We start from the raw sequence: 22831 nt of genomic DNA on the forward strand, positions 1-22831 counted from the left end.
CGCAGTCTATCAAACGGCAACGGCAGCAGACGGATTATCATTATACCATCATCATTATACGCACTCACTGCTATATTATACGTCTGAGCAACAGCAGCACAGCATCCGGATTTCCACCACCCCTGTGAGATATATATTATAATAATTGCGATAGGCCGGCGAGTCACACGCAATCTGTCTTTTGTCTCGCGTAGGACTTTCCGCGATATTCAATCATATATAATAATATTATCGTCCCTCGTCCCGTACTAATCACACACCCACACGCTTTCATTCCTCGTGGTAACCCTCCTATCCCGTTCTGTATGCCTCCCCTCGCCCATTTCGCTACCACGCATAATATAAAACTCCGGTCTTTGAAACAATCTGCAGTTCATAAAGGGATAACGATCGACGACTGCTGCAGAAGAACCATCACCTCGTGCGTCGACCGATACGACTGCGAGGAAAAAATCTCCTCGTGATAATGGGTTTAAATTAATCGAGCATATTATTAACATATAATATTCTATGTACCTATCGTATTTATCGTAGGTCTCGTGATGTCTATCTATGCGCAGTATATTCCGATATATAAATATATAATAATATACACTTTGCAGTTCCGTGCGTCTTTGATCCCGGATATTTTCCGGGGGAAAAAAACCCAAATTAAATAAACGAGAAAAAAAACCTTAACTCGACCCCATTTTGTCATCAACCCTCCTCGCTCATCGTCGTCATCCCTTGGGACCTGCAGGCGAACCCGATCTCACCGTCCTATACATACATACGTTTTCGTTTAGCGATCGCGATGACTCAGTCACCGCTCCGCCGTGTTTGTCTTTCGTCTCCTGCAGCCGATAGTCTGCCGCTCGGTATTCCAGTTATATATTATTATTATATATATTAGGGGAGACCGACGGCCCGGCAATAGCCACCCGCAACGACCGTTTGATGTTTTCATCTTAGTGCTATTACATAGATGAAGTGTGACACCGGCAACGACCTCCGCCCCGTTTTCTTTTCGATCCTTTTCACAAACACATATAATATATATATATAAACTTCGCAGTGATCCGACCCTACACGCCCACAATCGATGTACGTCGTCGTCGTGTACGGTATTTAGTATACGTATAATTATATGTTACGTATTATGCACTGGTCGGGCCGCCGGCGCGGCCACCCTTTTTATATACCGACAAGGGTTGGTTTGACACGTCGGGCCCGATTTTTTTTTCACGTCTAATTCAGTCGAATGATTTATTCTGACATTATCCTCGTCAAATACACTGCTGCCGCCCGCGTGACGTGCGTCGTGGATAAGAAGATAAGAAAAAAGAAACCGTATGCACGTACGAAAATCGTGCAACAGCAGCAGCCTAGGGGCGGAATTGATCGTGGCTAAGTCTCACAATTACAGCACTGTTCAGCGCACGTGGTTTATCGTGCGAAGAGCGCATAATCGAACGAACCGCCACTGCAGAAGTGTAAACACGAAAGGGGTTATATACACACACACGTTATATATATATATTTGTCTTTACGAATTAATTTATCGTTACGACCGTCCTCCTTGATCGTTCAGTTTCGTATACCTATCTATTTCGCGTATATATAATGCATAGGTCGCAGTGTCGTAACTATAAACATGCGGTGATGGCATGTGTGTGCGCACACACACCGAGGCCCTCGAAGGTTTAGAATTGTATTATTTACCTAACACAAATAAATACAGAATTTTAAAACGAGTGACAATTGTTTTTAGAAAATGGTTAATACTCGCAATACAATATACATCCTAATGATCTTATTGTATCTACCTGCAGGGCGAGTACAATAATAACGTCTTGAGATGTGTGAAATGGAAATTACCGAAATAGTATTATAGTTATATAATATTATTATCTTTATCGCGTACTGCAGCGTGAAAGAAAAAATATTACTGAAAAGTAATATTTGTCTTTACCAATTAATTTATCATTATTAATTATGCGACCGTCCTCATTGACCGTTCAGTTGCCTGCACCTACCTATATCGCGTATATATAATGTATAATATAGGTCACAGTGTCGTAACTACGTGATTATGGCATTTGTGTGCACCGGGACCCTTGAAGGTATAGAATTGTACATAAATAAATACAGAATTTTAAGACGATTGACAATTGTTTTAAGAAAATGTTTAATCCTCGCAACACGCACTCGCTGTAGTCTGTATATTATGTATACACTTTGTATCTAACTAAAGAGTCCATACTGTATATAAATAACGTCAGACGGGTGAGATGGAAATTACCGATAGTTTTATATAATTATCTTTATCGCGTACAGCGCAAAATTCTAATACAAAAAAAAACCAAACATTTTAGCTTAATCATAAGCAAGTGGATTTAAGATGAGTAGAAAAAAACTGATTTTACGCGTATTTTAGATGTTAATACTGTTATTAGTACTTACTACTTAGTAGGTACAATTCTTACTAATTTGTATTATATTAGCTTGTGGCTAAAACAAATCGTTAACTAGGAAAATAGAAAATATGAAATATTAATAAAATATAAATTCTCAAATATGTTTATCGTACAATACGAAATGGCGGAAGTATATCTGCAATGTGTTACCTATTAACTGTTATACATCGTTCAGAGGTTAGGTTTGTGTAATACATAATTATTGTTTTAATTTAAAATTAATCGAATTATCTATTCAATGGTTTGAATTCAGTCATTTGAATCTTTTTTTAAATCGTATAAGTTTATGAGAAAAAAATGTCAAATAATTTTCCATAATGACTATACAAATCCATACAAATCGAAGAGGTTTTTCTCTTTTATTCTACCTTTTATTATTTATGCTTGACGATTATTTAAAAAAAATTGTGAATTTCAATTGCACGAATTGGGTTAATTATACACACGGTGCCCTAAACTAAATTTTTACGGGGACCAATAATTTATAGTTACGACCACTTGTATAGGTATAATATTAAACTTAATATATTATACATTAATACGCTCTTTTTAAACGTATTGTGTATTACACTGTTGTGACCGATTTCAGCGTAATATAATATCGAACATGAGCCGCGTGCGTGTCGATGTCGTATTCGAGTGATGATTACTCCGCACGCATAGTATTTAATATTATAAATTTATAACAAAACGTACGAAATAAAAAATGTATAAATCATTATGTTATTTTCTCCCCATAATCGTTATTATTTTAATTTGATGCATTGAACCAATTTTTAAAATGTTACTACTTTACTAGTGTATAAAATATATTTATAAGACTAAAATATAATAAACCTATTATATTATTATATTGTTTCAATAATTGATTCGATATTTATGATAGAGCGGTCAGCGGTAACCAGTACATTAACATTTTCAGAAATTTATTAGAACACTTTATTATGATAAATATCAAAATATATTAAGTCGCCATTTAAAATTCACAATGACAAAGAGTGGTGCCTATCAAGTGAACAAACGTTTCGATGATTTAAACAATATATCATGTCTTCATGTTGTGTTTATAAAAGCATTTTAACTATAAAAAAAAAAAATTATTGACTCAGCGTTTCGTAGTATAACCTGTCTAGTTCATCTTTGTCATCGGCTGACAGTTACCAATACAGTTGGTATTACTTTAAATATAATTTTGTATTTACATATTATTATTATTATTATTATTATTATTACATTATTAAAATAGAAATAAACGGACGCCGATGGCCAAGATGAAGTGGACGGGTTATAGGTACCCATACATAATATATTTGTATATTCAACTGTGTATCTGTTATGATCTAGCAAAATGCTATAAAAATTTCAAAAGAAATTTATTATTAAGTATTTATATTTTATAGTTCTACGAAAAACGATTTATCGACAAATCCTCGGAGATAACCTGTGACCGATAATAAACGTCAACAAACACACATGTTTAAATTTTAATATGACATGTGACACGCCAATTTTGTATCACAGTTACAAATTTTCGATATTCATATGAAACATGACGTATACCATAAATCCAACGTGGTATAACTGTTTTAGTAGGTAACCTTAAACCTTGAATTATATAATGTTCAGACAGTGTATAATATTATACGCACACAGCTTCAACTTTGCAGTCTGCAGTCACATCGCGGATTTTCGCGTTCACGATCTGTTATAATATTTTCCTTTATTGAAACGATGAAAAACCAATGGGGAAAGTCGAAAATTCTATGTGTCCCGCATGTTTGTCCGTGATATACGTGTGTAATATAATGTCGGATCCGATGTATCGACCACCATGAGTTCGAGCCGTGAAAAATAAATCTGACATTATTATATATTATCCGAAATTCGTGCCAAACACGTACGTGGGTTTTGAAAACGTTTAGATTTTTTACGCTGGAAAAGCATATATATTATATTTCAATATTTGTATATTATATGTACCAATATAAAATGATAATATGATATATTATTATATACACCACACACTCGGCCTTATGACCGCACGACTACGAGAACGAACTGTATATATAATAATAATATATACAAACATAAGTATGTATATAATATGATTTATATACAGGTATACCCACTGCAGGGCGCGCAGGGCCATCGCCACTTGTTGTTTATTATCATTCATCCCTCTTGCTGCCTGTGTTGGTTCGCATGGAACGGAAAAGGGTGAACGCCCGGGCGTACACACACTGACACACTGACACACATACACGCACGCACACATGCAATATATATATATATATATATATTTATAATAAAGTATTTGACTATAACATCCTGTGGCTTACTCGTTGAAAATCCATGATTATTGTGCGTCGACGTTTTTATATACCGGCAGCAGCACGTAACGCGCTATAAAACCTTCGTCGATTTGCGTTGTTATAATATAATATTATATCGGATGAGATATTAATTTATATGAAAACGGAAAACAATATTAATACATATTATAATACTAATATACGGACGATAATACAGTTTGACCCGTATAACGTATACACTCATTGTTTCAGAAAATATTTTATTTACATAATGTTAAGACATTTCAAAACTACATTTTTCAGAATAAAATATTTTTTACTATATTTTATACATTTTTAATTGCATATTCCAAAGCAGAATATTATTATTTAAAGATTAGATGAGCGGAATAGTGGACAAATATTTTGCGGGGTAGAACCTCAACCACTCTGCAACTTATTTAAAATTTAAATACTAAAATACTTATAAATTGTAACTCATAGAATATTGGTACTTATCTAAAATTAGAGTTTTATATCTCAAAGTACTCAAACGAATGTCCTGTTTTGAATAACGTATTAAACACGCACGTTGTTAAAATAAATTTTCAAATAATAAGTGTCTTGCGTTAAATGGATCACTCGATATATAAAATAGACGTAATATACCTACAATTTGCACGACAAATACAAATTGGAACGTCTATAAAGCGGTATAAGTACATCGATCGTTTGAACTTCGACCTTCGACGCATGACCAGCGCTCGTTTTTCTCCACCGATTTTTATCTTAATACTATAATTAATTATGCACAAGTATTAAATCAAATTATATTTTTATAACGGCAATGGGTTTTGAATTGTACGACAACTACTTTAAAACAGTTCTTATCTCGTATTCCGAAAAAGTGTTAAGTTTCATCGTTGTCTACATTTCGATAATAATCGAACAGTCTTTTGTGTTTTAATTATATACTAAACTATATAGGTAACGAGTAACTGCCCTAAATAGACACTATAATAAACATTTTTGACGAAAGAAAATTAGTCGAAAAATTGTAAATATTGTCTTTAGATTTAAATTTACATAACTTGTATTTATATTTAATAAAAGATTGACTAATATCCATTAATGCTGAATTCTTATAATTTAAAAAAAATAATAATCGTTCAAAATTTAGATTGGACGGAAAGAGTGCTACATCTAGAGATACATAGATAGGTAGTATAGGTCACCAATCCACTTTTATACAATATATTATAATATAACCTAATCGATTTAGAAAAACTATAAATTAGTCAATACTTATATTATAAAACCTGTATTTTATACTGACAGTTTAAAAAAAAATAAATATTTCATTCCATTATTTGAGATTGAAATTATCATGGAATGCTGTTTAAAAAAATTAAATTAACCTGCAGCTATATGAACAATTTTAAACTCTGATTGAAGCGATAAATGTATTGATTTTCCAACGATGTGTGTGTTTTTTGTCTCTGTGTGAGTGTACATTATTTATATAGTAGAAAAAATGCTTTGATTTTCCGAAGATAAATGTTAACGAAATTTGATATTCAAAAAAAGAATAACCATTTTAGTAATTTTGTTGTAATTTAAAAAAAAATTTCGGGGATTGAAATATTTAGATTAATTTTATATCATAGCCTATTTATACCACGAACCAATAGGCGTGAATATATTCACACCGTTCTACGGTAAGTCGGTATTGACTCTAAACTCTAAAGTAAATAACAATGATACAATATGATAGAAATATAATATTTATTAATATAGGTACTTATATACTATAATAATTATAATATAATAAATGACAATTTTAATTTTTTCGACAAAAATGAATTCAACCTATACACACATATAATATATTAGTACTACAATAGTAAAATAAATTACCACGATGGTAATATTATTAATATAATATTATTATCATAAAATATACTGTTAAAAGTATGCAGGCTGGCGGCCGTCGCTCGGAATCCTATTTCATGTAATATATGAAATGATTAATCTTTGAATTAAAATCTAAGTATATTAAGTCATCTAAGTACATTAAAGTGACTCACTCGTCAATCGAGGTATACTCTTGGCACCAGCCACTGTACAGTAGAGGGGGTTCCCTAGCCTGTGGTTTGTTTCGAAAGTTCATAATTTTACCAAAAAAAAATAAGCTTTGCCTACCTATAATAATGTCGAGCGTATTACAGCAGTATCACAGACCGTTAGCAATTGAGTCCGGTAATAACAAAAGTCACCGTCGTGTAACACATAATAATTATATGTGTAACGATGAGACGCGCGCGCGAGATAAACTTTTGCCGTCAAATTCTATATATATATATATATATAATATACATTACGAATACCTATCTTATATACAACGTGTCCGCGAACCCATTCGAATAGGTTTGCAAACGATAATTGGACGCGATTTCCGGCGGAATTGGAAAAAGTTTCTCGGACAGCAAGAACTCGGGCATAGAGTATTATATACGTTTAGACGTTTAGGTTAGAGGTACGCCATTATAATACGACGGAGGGGACGACGACAGCTGCTGTATAGTTTGTGCACCGTATATAGTTGTACGTCGCATACGAATTTATATCACTACCTACGCATTACGTATTATGGGCGCGCATAGTATATATATAATGTATATAGGTACACGGTTCGAACACGCCGGACATACTTGTTTAACTTCAAACTTGTATTTGTATATATGTGCAGGTATATGCACTGTGTATGGCGCCGACATTGTACGCGTCGAAAACGTGTCGGCGATGCGATTTTCTCATTATTTGTTCGCTTTTGTCGTTGGCGTATATACCCAGTTTGGCGTACCAGTCTGTACTCCGAACACAAAATAATATACGAAATCGTGTATATATACCGACTTATATTATACTGCTCGGTCTACTCGGACATCGTAGTGTCGTGTATTGTACAAATCATAATAAACATAGGTACCTAAATACTTGATAATAATATATTATTATGCTCACACGCGCTGTTCGACAATGCCGCGACAGGACAATATGCAAAACTATAAAATGCAGCACCATCGCCCGACGACGAAATACGAATATTATACATAAATACTAAAATACATAATATTATAATATTATTATTATTATCATATTATATATTATCATTATCATTAAATATATGATTTTTATTGTTGAAATAGACAAAAAAAAAATAACTACAATAATGAAAAACCACTGTGCTGTAAAGTATTACAAAATTATTTTATTCAATAATTTATCAAATGTTCACCTGTGGTAAATTATTTTTGGTTGATAAGGTTACGCAGATATATAAATTATAATTTAAACGTTTAATGGAGGATAACGACAACGCGAGTAAACGATATTTTGACGTTTTCCAAAGTCTATTGAATATTATATTACACACTACACTGACTGCATAATTGTTCATAAATAATTATTTATTAGATACAATTTTTATTTTTTTTAAAACTGACTACGAAATGGCTTGAAATCAAAGAACTTGTGTACGCTATTATTAACTCTTTAATTTAATATTAATACTCTTAAATCTTTAACAATTCTTCAATTCAAAATATTTTCTTCAACCGTACAACTAATTGTTGAAATCAGTTTTGTTTTAAGCTATAAAATTAACTGAGAAAATATTTGATAGTTTTCTAATCGAACGAATGCGTTCTAAACGAATGCATACAAAAATGTGCATAACTCATAAAAAAAAAATTTACATGCCTAGAGGTATCCAACTTCTTAACAAATGATTAAAACTGTTAATATTACCTACAAAAATCCATAATTTTAAAATCTATTTATTCGGGAAAGTATTTTTGGAAAAATGTAAGTAGGTACCTATTTATATGCCGCTCATGCATAATGTATGTATAATTGTACATATAATAACTGTTGGAAGCGAATCTCCCCGGATTATTAAATGAGTGTACGTACTCTGTCGGACCGACCACGACCATGGCCGAAGTTGTGGTACCTAAACATACAACGTGCGAGTATCGGCCGGAAATGAGAAAACTTGCAGAAGTACATATACCACACAAAGTTTAATAACACACTGCGGCACGTTTGTGTTTACGGTAACCACGGTAGGTATTGTATAACAGGGCGCGTATTATCACTGGTATACGTCAACCGTGCGAAATGGAGGCGACCGCCGCGCCGGGAGACTTTATAACTCGACGCCCCCGCGTGTGTATTTATTGTGTGTGTGTGTGTGTGTGTGTGTGTGTGTGTGTGTGTGTGTGTGTGTGTGTGTGTGTGTGTGTGTTTTTTTTTTTTTTTTGGCGAAATTTATTTTACGACCTACGTGACAAAAGTAGCCAATAACGTTCGCGTCACGTTTAACGACACATATTGAAATGTAAATGTCAAACGCTTCTACTATTATTCCATTCGAATATTATTTTTGGCAGGGTGTTGCTGCTGGGTGCAGTGTCAGTGTGTGTACGAATGCACCACGTATATTATACAGGTGGGTGTGGGTGGTGCGAATTTTGTGTTGTGACCATATTGGCGGGGATGCCGGTAGAGCATACACTATTTACGCGTAATCCCCGTCACACTCTCGACATCACTATTCACTGCAACAAACCACCCTACGCACCTATTATACCTAAACACCAAATACGAATGACATTAGCGCACGCGTAGAACTATGCATTTTTAGGCGGTACGCGTCACAATATATTATATTTTGCATTGTACGATATTGCAGACGACCGAAAATAAGCACGCGATTAATTGACGACACATAAAATCAATTAATACCTATGTAATATGGACTTTGGGTGGGCTGATGGAAAACACTAATTATTAGTCAACAACTAATTTGTTGAAGGACCTAATGCTTATCAATAATATTATTATGTATTTTAATTTATAGGATAAAATTTATCATTATCTTATGACTTAGATTTAGATCTAGATCAATTAATTAAGTCACAAAATAAAAACGTCTGTGGCTTGGTGTGGCGTGGTCCGTATGCTCAATTGCGAAAACGCTCCGAGTGAACGTATCGGCTGGTATTGCTAGCTCTCGAATGGGTGACCGCCCGAGATTTTTAGCGATAAATCCTTGCCACACATACAAAACGTGTTCCAACCACAACCGTTCCTCCCCCTACAAACAAATACACCTAATGGCCATAGTTTCCGGGCTTAAGTAGTACAAAATAATAATTCAATATTTTGATGTTTCACTTATTTGATATTGTTCCGTCTGATTTCCATAACTTTTAAATTCTTTGAGTTCAGTGTTCCAATTTCAAACTTGTTAGTAAGAAGGAATATTGACGTCGGAATGCATAGTTGGGAAGGGAGCAATCGACTCATAACATTCACAATTATGTCGTATGATATTCGCAAGATTTGGAAGTCCAAACATTTTCCACCAAACCCATTTTTAAACTTGGTCCACCCAAGTTGTGGTGGACATTTTGAAATTAGTGCTAAACGACAGACACGAGAAACGTGTATATATTGTGTGAAATCTACGAATGATTTATGTATAGTGTATACGCTGCACAGTACAACACAGTGTGGAAGTCGTAGAATGTAAGGAATATCCTGCAGGAACCGTTTTATGTTATTATCTACAAAATTGAACACTAAACGAGGATATTTTTCTATTCATACCGAAAGTACATTTTATTTGACCAATCACACACGTTGTTGATAAGTTATGTATTCGATCGATGGAACTTTATATACGAGTAGTCATAATTAATATACAATTATTGCACACGTTTGGAAATCTTTAAGACGCTGCTATTATTTTGGGGTGAGTAGGAAAGTGTGGAAATATTATTTCTAGCTGCTGGTTCGTAGTATATACGTCGTGCGCGCAATAATGATAATAATTCTTCGGTGTATTTGTGTGTATGTGTGTGTGTGTGTGTGTGTGTTTGTCTGTATGGGTGTGAGTAGGTGGGACTTAAGCCACGGAGTTTGTTTCGTTGCATAATCTCGTTTGAAGGTTTGCTGCCACGACGCGCGTATCATTTTCATTTCCGTATTTTGCCCAGCTAATCAAGATGAACACAGCATGTATACTTCGGGGGCTCAAGCATATTTCCCTCGCCTAATCCTCAGGCCCGAGTACCTAAATACCTGAGGCGCCGCGTGAACGCCCACCATGATTAGTGTGGAGGGTGTGACTATCATTGAAATATAAATCAATTCGGTATTGTGGAAAAACAAATAAGCTCGTGATAAGATCTGAATACATTAAAAACAGACTTGGAGAATTTTTCAGGGGGGGGGAGGGGTGTTGAACAGATCACATATTTTTTGAGTTATGGCGTCCCCTCCTCTAAATCACAAATTGAATACTCCCAACCAAAGATATATCAAATCGTATGTGTGACACACAATATTTATTCGTGTTTAGTTTACAGGTAATTACTTCTGCAGTGGTGGATGTTAGAAAAATCGAAAAATATTTCCTCGTTAAATATAGTATACAATATAGAGTATAGATTGAATATACTTTAAAATCATTCGGAACATAATAGTATTATACCGAGTATGTACAATATTTTGAGGTATAGGTCACATCAACCTACATACGGTGGTCTATCGGCGTGCAGGCACTCGACTCGTCTATACATGCGCTATACCTATGGAAACTGGGAGATATGTGTACGTGTATAATGTTATATATATATATATAGGATTTTCAACTAGTTTTTCAATAACCACGATGACGGATCGAAATACCACTCGTTTCTTGATTTTTATTGGCGTATTACATTCTACCGCAGTATATCATATTATTATATGTGTCTCACATTATATATAATATCAGTGGAAGATGGGGGAGTTAATGATTTTTATAACTCAGTTAAGCTGAGTTAATACGCATTAATAAGAAAAATATTAAGAGGTAGTCAATTTAATTTTTGATTTACTTGGTTTGTTAAAAGTTAATAAACAACTTTTTTTTCATTTACAACACTAGCAAACTTAATTTTTTTTTACCATTAAAATAAAAATCAATTTAAACCAAATATTTATTGACACGAAGACGGAATCGACTGAAACGTGATAAAATAAAATGAAATTGAAAAAATAAATAAACTAACTGAGCCTCTTAAAATAAAAATGTAATTAATTGATTTCACGTTAGTTAAAAAACAATTCAGTTAATTTAGTATAGTTAAATGAACGGAAACCCAAAAGTAACTAGGTAGCCAAATTAAAAAGTTTAAATAAAATTAACTTTTTTATTTGACTTTAACTTAATATATTTGTTTGTTATATGCCCAGCCTCCATTGCCGATATCATCAGTATTGGGTATTGTTTCGTACGATTATTATTATATTGTACGATGACGAAGCCCGCAGATCGCTGTAATTCGTTTGTAATGTAATATTATGCTATGTATATAATAATGAAATTATGTCGCCGTTTTGTTCACGTTTCGCCGTTTTCCCGTGTCTTGTCAAAAATGCCATAAAAATGCAAATGATTTCGATCCGAACGTTTTGACGCATCAAACGGATGTGTATACTATACATAAACGTGAATAGGTAAACGTACACACACGCACGCACACACACACACACACACACACACACACACACACACACACACACACACACACACACACACACACACACAACAAAACGCGCGCGCGCAGCACAAAGGATCCGCGCGCACATAATAGTATAATATAATATATTAATGTGTACAGAACAAAAATATTCACTGCCGAGTGAGATCGTCATGCGAAAGACGTCGCGTATGATACCAAATCATGAACAGCCTGTGGGTGCTTTGTCGACAACTCTAAATTAATTACTGATGAAAACTATATGTGTGGTGTACACAAAGAAACCGCGTGCGGCGGAGAACTCGCGTAAGTTTAATCGGATTGACGACGTACGAAATGAAATTGGTATTTGACAATGGCCTGGGAATCACTGCTCTATATGCACTATTATTATATATTCAAACGCAATACACAAGCGTCTGCGGTGAAGTTCCAGAAAGTTTTTAATAATTTTTAAACGATAGAGCCTCGTGGATTTTAATAATAACAACATTATACAGGGCGCACGTCCGTCGTGGTTTGCGGTAAAAATATGCGTTTTACTCTGACCAATTTTGTTCGAAAACATCTATACAGAGCTTACTCTATGGATACAACCTTTTTGTTTTTTCGTTATCCACGTCCACCATCTGATACTGCTTTGTGGGCGGTGAAAGCGTGTCAGTATAATTATAGTGAAATTATTTTTAGCATCGATCACGAGTCCCGAATGTTTAGAAAGAAAATACAACAAAATTTGTTGATACGATCTGATAAAAATATTTAATTATTTAAAACAAAAATAAATAAATAAAAGTTTAAAAACCTCTTATTCTATAAGTAATAAAAAACAGTGATAATAAAAATGTTTACTGATATATTTCTTAAGACAATTATAGTATGAGCATTTATTTAGGGCCATTTATATTTTTGGGGTGTACATTAATATGTGCACACCTGCGACCAAAGTCTTTACACACCTATGGGATTGACATAGTTATATATTTTATAGGTGTTTAATAGATTTTCGGTCTATGATAGCTCACTGTATAATGTTTGTATAGTACTATGAGCATATTTTAAAATTATGTTCGATTATTTTATTCTAATTACCTGATAGTGTCGACTGATCTTTTGGTATTTCCCACAACCTGATTTAGATTCCTCGCAACACTATACTTCTACAGGAAATAGAAATTAGAAACACTGCAATACCTATGGTATTTTTATTTGGATCGATCGGCGTTCATAATATTTCGTATCTCGTTTTAAACATTATATATTATTATGTATATTTTTAATTTTAATATATTTTATGTGCACACCAAATTTGCTTACCGAACGCGACAGATGAAAATTAGGTGTAAATTGATGAAAATTGTCACTTGGCAGTGTCCGGGCAAGCGCGCACAGTTGATAAAACTGAAACGGCGTAATTGAATTATTTGTATTTTACATCCATCTCGATATGCATAGCAGTTATTTCCGCTGGACTGCAATAAATTATAAGTATATTATGATATATATATTTGTTAATTATAATTGCGTACACCGTAATTCTTTTAACAGTATAAATTTATTTCAAAATACATAGTTTTTTGGAACATTTTAAACAGGTAGTCATAACATTTTATATTATTCACCAAGTTCTAAGATTATCATTAAAACCACACTATATCAGTTAAAATTAATTATATTAATTATATTAATCAAAATACTTGTAGAACATTTTTGATCTGTAAATATCGAATATCGAGTGAACAAACAATATTTGTTTTATTAATACCCATATTTTAAGGTTTAGAGTTTCGATGTGTAAAAGCGAAGTGCCAATACACTCAATTATGTTAGTCACCCATGTAATATAATATGTAAATTAATACTTAATACTGATCATATTTTTAATTTCATAAAATATTATTTTTAAAAATATATCGTCAGTTTTCATTGTTCACAGAATCACGCTGTACATTATTATCCCGTGACGACGTAGTTAATCGATTTATTGTTTGTCGTCCGTTGTTGAGGTGTCAATTATGGAATGAAAAAAAAAACGACTATACGATAGGGGATAAAAGTATTCGTTAATATATATATTATTATATTCTATGGAATCCAGAGGTGTATTTATAAGGACGATACGCGTGTAGGAGGGTTGTTTACCCGTCATGCAGCTGTTTGACCGTGTAGATTATTTTACCATGACTGAAGAGATGAACGTTTTCATTTTTTCCACTCTTAGTTTCTACGTAAAAGTATGATAATTAATAACAAATAAATGATACAAATATTTGAAATATTTAATTTATATGTTCCATTTTAATCTCGATTGACATTTTTTTAAAGACACATTTAATGTTTGAAACTCTTTAAAATCAAAATTATAAATCCTAACTTCTAGTAAGTATAATAATATTAAGGATTATTATTTTTTTGATTACTATCGTTATTTCCGATTTAATTGTTTTGGGAGTTGCCCATTAATAATATTATTTTAATATTATCTTCTCCGCTTATTTAATAATATATTTGCAATTGAATAATAATCCAATTTAAAAAAAAAAAAAAAAATAGGTAGGAAAATGAATGTAAGGTAATTTCCGTTTTTAATAGGTTTTTAAATCCTTCGATAAACATTTTTTTTATTTTAGAAAGAAGTGGATTGTTATATTTTATGTACTTAAAACAATTATTATTGTATTTATATTTATATTTAAATGGTTTTTAAATTGTTGTCAGCATATTATTATGTTCTAAATTTAAAAAAAAAACTATACTACATAATACTATATGCATTTTTAATTATAGTTTTTTTTTATGTGAAACATCAAATGCGGTGTATGAGATTGGCAGCTGTTGGTCAACTAAAACGTCTAATGCGCCTTTAAAATAAAGAATAATTTTTTTGAAATCATCTGAATATTTTCGTTTTGATTATGCCATGTTTATTTCTTTTAATAATCCATCCTTTCAATTTCCATAAAAATTTTCTACACAAAATAATTTCGATGTTCCACATCTGCCAGACGTCCCGCGACAGCTCACTTTTGTATATTATCATCAGACAGTGGTTATCTATTTTCATTACAAAATAATGTCGAAAAAAACAAATCATAATAATATTATAATTAAACAAAGTACCTATAAAATAGCATAATAAAGAATACTGCGCCTAATGCAATAAACTATGGCCCATCATATTACCATACATTCTTATAAATATATTAGCAAAACACACACACATTACGGGCGTGCGTAATAAATAATACGTTATTTTATTTGTTCGCATAGCGTTTTTATATCACCGTGGTATGCAATGATAAAATCCTAAGTACTCATTTCCCGTCGGTTTTTCTAGATGGTTTTCAATACGTGCGCATTTCCAAAATCTTCGATCAAACCGCGAATATATTCGTGAGTTTTTGACATTTTATTATTTGACAAACTGTAACGCACTCGCATTATAACAATATAATAATATTATACCATTTGCGCACAAGTATACGCATTTTTATATCTATATGACTATATAGGTGCATGCATATACCGTCTCCATAACGTTATCGAAGTATTTTATTATGTCGTTAAAATTTAGATTTCCCAAAGTATATGGATATCAACATAAGATATATATTCGCGTTAGACACCGCCCCTGCCGTTAAATCCATAATAATAATAATAATAATACCATATAATATATTATGTAGGTACAAATATAAGTATATGTGATATACACATGCGACGATAACCCGACCTAACCCAACGTAAATCTGCATGCTATAGGCACAAATATGAGTGCGAAGGTCAAATGCATTCTCTGCAGAGGGAGGATATTATATAATTGTTATACGCGCATCACCTGGTCCACCATCTGGTATTTTTATTTTATTTACTATAGATTATTTGAATTTGTAATACATAATATTATCTACGAGATTGGTGCAATAAGAAAACCGCTAGATTAGAAAATGTGTCTTTTAAGTTTGAAAAATGATTTAGTTCAGTTTGGTCAAAAAAAAATTTGTTCAAAACTAGTACTATACCTAACTTATACCGCTTATATAATATCGACGTTGGATTTTCATGGGTTTTCAAAGGCATTTCGATGAACGAATAAAAAAAAATATATACCTTTTATAAAATACAATCAGTATTCCATTTTCAATCTATGGATGTGCTGCATGAAACTTTTTGATCAAAATTACTGACCTCGAAAAATACCATTAAAAAATTGTAAAACCAATACTTCACTCACCCCGCTAAAATCTCATGTATATATATATACTGATATATATTTTTTTTATATATGTTTCAAGTTTAATTTATAAAGCTTGATAAATCTAAAATATGAACTCATATTTATCAACTGTGTTGAGAAAAAATTATTTAGTACACACATCATTTATATTCTATAAATAAAAAAATCTTCAACTTGAATTTATTGGTTTCGGACCCACGATTCTTCATATAGTTTCAATAATAATGGTTATTTTCGGGTCACTTCTGCTCAATTAATGCAACTAGGGCAAAGTTAAAAATTAGCATTACTAAAAATCCTAACTACAATTAGATTTCTAAATATTTCTTTAATTTAAATGTTGTTCTTAAATAATCGGTATTGGCTATATAACTAAAAAAAAAAATGAAAATTATTATGAGTGAACGTAAAATGGAGCCACAGAGGTGTAGCTAAATTGCCTATCTAACACGCCGTGTCACTGTAATAATAATATTGTATTATTGAATAGTATTTAAAAAACAAATTGTACTAGCTATGTCTGTATTGGATTTAAGTAACACCTGGTAATCTACTATAGAGTGATTTGAAAATACGTCTTGAATAAATTAAAGAGAAATCGATATTTTTGGATGTTTTAAGAACGCTACGTTCTACTTGTATTATATTTAGGGGGCAATTAAGCTCATGTTTCAATGTTGTTAATCCTACAAATCCCAAAAACCCATTCCCCCTCCCACTGCCTTGACGTTTAATATAACAATATTGTGGAATAGGCATTACTAATTTATATTGTCTTATAATATTATAAACTGAACGTGTTCCGTTTCTCTTGTGTCCCGCAGGTAACATGTTCGAATGCGACTGCAGCCTGCTGTGGATGAACCGATTGGCCGTCGAGACGAACAACGAACAGGTGGCACGCGAGCTGACGACTGCCCAGTGTCAGATGAACGACACGGCCGACAGCGACGGCGGCGGCGACTTGGCCGATTTGAAAGTGACGGGCCCGCGGAACGTTTACGGTGGTGACGGTGGAGGCTACGGTGCGAATCAGGTGGACGCCGAGACGACGGCGGACAAGGCGATGTCGGTCGGGGGTGTCGGTGGAGGAATGATGGGCGGGGCCGACGGAGGGTTGCCCAAGTCGTTCGACGAACCACAGGTGGTCGCCATCAGCTCGTTGAACGAGGACACGTGCCCGGGCAAGGAGCAGCCGGTCGTGGACGGGGCGCCAGACGCGGCCCAAAATTCGGATCGCGTGCTCTGGGAGTCGACCAAGTCAGCTGCGGCGGCAGGCTCCGCTCTCCAAGCGCCACTGGGTCGGTCGGCCCTGCCCGTCCTCGCCTTGGTCTTCGCCATCATCATCCGTTCGCGTCGCTGTTAGGCCAACAACTATACTGCACGTCCTCTCGCGCGATCATATTATTATATATTATAAACTTACATAATTACATTTTACAATAAGATATATGTGTCTGTGTGCGTGTGTGGGTGTACGGGGTGGCTAAACATCAAACACTAAATATGCGTAAACGATATCTATAAGATAAAATACAATAATATATGAAAACAAAAATACTACGTATGACGTAGGTACCTCGCCTATATTATAATGATATGCCCTTCATCGCGGTCTATAGCCGCGGTTACATTATATAGTGACATTTAATGGTATTGTACTTTCCTTCGCTATTTCAAATCAAATCTATAAACATCGGTGCGGTTTCCAAATCGCTCGACATTTTGCATTATTACCCACTATAGGTACTACACAATCCACATGTTTGCAGTTATGTCGCTTAAAATGCATTTTTCCAATATAAAACATCGACTCCGTCGTTACACACAGCTGCAGAATAATATTATAATGTAGGCACGTACTTACGAAAACAATACGATATTATCATACAGGTAGGTACCGTACACGAATTTATTGTTTATTTTCCAACTCAGCCCGCGTTTTTACGCACATGATTTGAAGAAAAACGCATACCATGTCCTGCAACGTTACAAATTGTAACGATTATTATAACAATATAATATAAACATTTAATATTAAAACTGTATAATTTTATCGACAATTGATAAAATAATAATATTAAGGGATTAACGCAGCCTTAATTTTAATATAATATATAGAACGATTCAAAGAACCTACAGAACGTATAAACATAAAAACGGGACGTGCGGCCACCCTAAATATTATATATAAACATATTATGTAGTTTATATAATATATATTACATAGATTTAGATATACCTAGATGGCTAAATGTGAGCATTATATATGCATAGTAATGATGAAAACCAAAATTACTATTATTATTCATTCGTGTTATCGTAATAATAATATTCTTTCGTCACTAAAATATTATATTATTGTCTGCAGTTTTTGAATAATACGCATAATGTATTATTAGTATTATTGCAACAGTCAGATTATAATAATATTTTAGTTGTTAATTATTTCTTTCGATCGATATTATTGTACCTATTTAAATTTAATCACGCTCGATAGAATTATTGTGCATAATAATATTAAATGATGAGACTTATGTACCGAAACACAATGTCCGATGACGGTACAATACATCAGTAACGTCTGCTCAGAGGTCAAAGCCCTACTCGGTGACCAACAAAAATCAAAATAGGCAGAAGTGAAATCTAAAAAAAAATAACGCAAATCGCACAGAAACCTACGTCGGCGCTTAAACTGTAAAAAAAATATATATAGGCGCCGAATACGATGAGCGATTTAAATATATAATAATAATAATATAATCTAACGCGTCTATCGGCCGCGGCCGTGGCGGTCGTTTGTAATAATAATATCATTACACGGCCCCGTTAACATAATATAATACTCGATCCGGAAGACGGGTGATAAGAAAAAAATTGTGTTTTTTTTACGAAACGAAGTTATCATATTTCCCGAGGGTCTGGAACGAAATCGCGTGTTAATATAATATAGTGTGCTCGGATAAAAGCTGCTATATTATATTATATATCTCGTGTTATCGGTTATTTTTCCGTCGAAAACCCAAGAATAGACCGCCGTCCGCCGACTGCACTACAATATCCTTCGAGCTTGATGCGAGCGCGACTAAAATATTTAATGTACGCAACAATAATAATATAATACGAACAAGCGAACACGAAATGATTAGAGAATGAAAAAATATCACATCACATCACATTATGTAACTATTATACTGATATTTCGATAGGCACGTGCGCGTTACCACATAATATCATGGTGGTACATATAATTGTAGGCACCTGCAGTGGGAGATTATGCTTAGATGAAGGGAGCTGATCATTTTTTATATAGAGGATGCTTGACCAGGAACCCGCACAAGTTCGGTATGCTGATGCCACGTGGGTAAATAACATTTTAGACTTTAGCTGCAACCTTCAAATACAAATTAAAATTATTTTAATACGCGGCAATACGTCTTACGCATCAACCTGTAAAAATTCTAGGAAAGAATTTTTTTTTCCCCCAAAATGTCTGGGAGAGACACAGCCCCATCGCATCCACTGCATTAGGTATACGGGATGTGTTGTAGTCGGTGTAAGATCTGACAACGTTTCGAGATGTAACCGGATGTGAACATCCGGAACGTCGGAACACCACGAGCGATGTTCCACCGCCATGTGCGTATCGACCTCGGACGACTATATAATAGTAATAATAATATAATAGGTATACAGTTTACTCTACGGTATAGTATTGGTATGTGTAAATATATTATTTCATCGTGTATGATATTATTATTACACACATGTGCTAGTATTAAACTTGCAACTGCAGTCGTCGAGACGTAATATGCGGTATTATATTGTATAATATTATATCGTTGCCGTTAACACGATGTACTATATCGCGTTATGCCGTTATATTCTTCATATGATAATACTATAGTAATACGCGTTTTACTTCTGCAGCTTTTTTCTATCTATCTCTCTCTCTCTCTCTCTCTCCAACAGCAGACCTGTTATCAAACTGTGCACTTTCCTGGTTAGATTACTACGGCGATTGTAAGCGTTTAATATATTATTACATTCGTTGGTTAGTCAAAGTTAAAAAATTGCGTGCCCAAGTCGATAATTGCAATTATGTTTTTCGTGAAACTTTTCGCCTTTTTTTAAACTCTTGTTTGTTTTAAAATTAATGTTTAAATGTCCGAAATCATGAAACTATTATATTATGATGGTCGCATGATTACTTAATTCAAAAAAACTAAAGCTCTATAATAAAAATTAACGTTTAAAAAAAAAACGTTTATAAATCCATTTCTTCAATGTTAAATGATAAATATACATAAACATATTATATGTTATATTATATACCTACGTGTTGTTTAAAATAAAATAATATTAAATTTAACGTCGTATTTTTTAATTAACTATATATAAATGTACGGTAGAAAAAAAACAAATTTGAATTTTAAACATCCATATTACATGTACTATATTATATATTAAGAAATTACTATGTTATTTTATGATTTTTTTTAATGTTGTGTTATTATAGAGATTTCTTCTCATTAACTCACAACTATACATAATAATATATACCTAAATAATATCATCTATTGTAATTATGAATAGATAACCGTACTATCGTATTTTAGTCTACCGATATAATATTTTTATGTGTTTAACGCCATTACGCGGATTTATTTGTACATATATTTTTTTCTTCATAATATAGTTGTAATATCAGTTATTTATAAGGTTACATATTATACGTCATATATCGCGTGTAAAACGTATTAATATGTTATATAATGTTTTATTCATTCACCGACCTATAATATTTTATTATTTTGTACTCGTGCATGTGTGTACGAAAAATTAGAACGAAACGGACACGTTCGAATCACTCGAAATTAAAAGTGGAAAATAGAAATGTCTACGTACATATATCTATATATATTATATATAGGTACACATTAAGTTAGTGTATTAAGTTTCCAAAACACGTAATGACTATTATTAAACCGATCCTAAAAACTTAATACCTGTTAAAACCGATCTTCATTTTGTATCAAATAAAAACCGTATTATATATTATATACATGTTACTTTTCGTGTACGTATTGAATGGTTTGCCTCTAGAAATATTATTCATATTCCTTTCTACTTCCGGTTGGAAAACAATCACTTATCATTATATTATATTTATAGCCCGTTAATATAATAATAACAGCAGTGGTCGTCGCCGATTTTGAAGAGGAGCCGCCACTGAGTGGTGTTCAATTTAATATTATATTATATAAAAATATAGGTAAGTACCTACATAATATAATGGGTTTGTATATGATATTATACATTTTTTTTACCTGTAGTACGTTCGGCTGTGGCCTACGTTTGGGTAAATATTTGTCTGCCAATCATTTCAGACGATTCCAAACCTATCATCATTGTATAGTCGTTTCAAGTGGGTGTTATTTGACACGGACAGCTGTAACCTATAATAGTATACAATATAGGTGCCGTAATAAATATGTGAAGGCTATACAAAAAAAAAAAATAGATGCGTAAGTATAATATTAAATTTTATATCTAAACCTCTCCATTGCAGTTTCGTACCGATACGTTATACACAACTACAACACAAGACGAGTTTCTTTTTTCGAACAAGTACACTCGTTTTCTGTGAAATTTGTCTGCGTAGAATTATTAACATGTCGTATGTTTGAACAAAATTCCAAGAACAGATTCATTCGAAGGAAAATTGTCATGGATAAAAAAAATGTTTGATTTGCGCACTCCACACCGCGGTTGTAGTACATAATATAAATGTATGTTACACCAGTGCCTTCCTACAAAACCAGATAATATATTATGTACATATCAAATATTATTTTTCATAATAGATAAGAAAACATTACAACTGGAATTTATTATTTTTAAGGGGCCTCGCTACTTCCGTCAATTTTAGCTAAAAAGACCTAAAGTGTTGACAAAGTTAAAGTTAGTTAACGTTATCCAATTTTGATTCTGAAAAAAAATTTTAACTCATCAGAAAATTGTCTATAGATCCTACGAAGCACTTTGTAAAAACTAAATTTTATATTATTGTGAACCTTAATTGAAAACTTGAAAATACGAACTTTCTCGAATCATAATTAAAATTAAAATTAATGCTAAAAACGGAAAATCGTTTCGATTGTACGATCTACAGACATTTTTCTGCTGAATTCAAATATTTTTTCAGACTGAAAATCAGACAACGTTAACTAACTTTAATTTTGTCAAAAC

The 22831-nt window shown here is 32.9% G+C and overlaps 1 protein-coding gene across 5 annotated transcripts in view; it reads left to right on the plus strand.

Annotated features, from left to right (window-relative positions):
• Positions 1 to 21651, plus strand: part of LOC132938699 (connectin) — a 269490-nt gene extending 247839 nt beyond the window's left edge. For all 5 annotated transcript variants that reach the window (XM_061005683.1, XM_061005687.1, XM_061005688.1 and 2 more), the window contains one exon: positions 17404 to 21651. In XM_061005683.1, the coding sequence (XP_060861666.1) occupies positions 17404 to 17945 (542 nt within the window). In that variant the 3' untranslated portion in view covers positions 17946 to 21651. The remainder of the gene's footprint in view (positions 1 to 17403) is intronic.
• Positions 21652 to 22831: the final 1180 nt, after the last annotated feature.

Source organism: Metopolophium dirhodum, chromosome 2 (assembly GCF_019925205.1).
Source record: "Metopolophium dirhodum isolate CAU chromosome 2, ASM1992520v1, whole genome shotgun sequence".
Lineage (NCBI taxonomy): Eukaryota > Metazoa > Arthropoda > Insecta > Hemiptera > Aphididae > Metopolophium > Metopolophium dirhodum.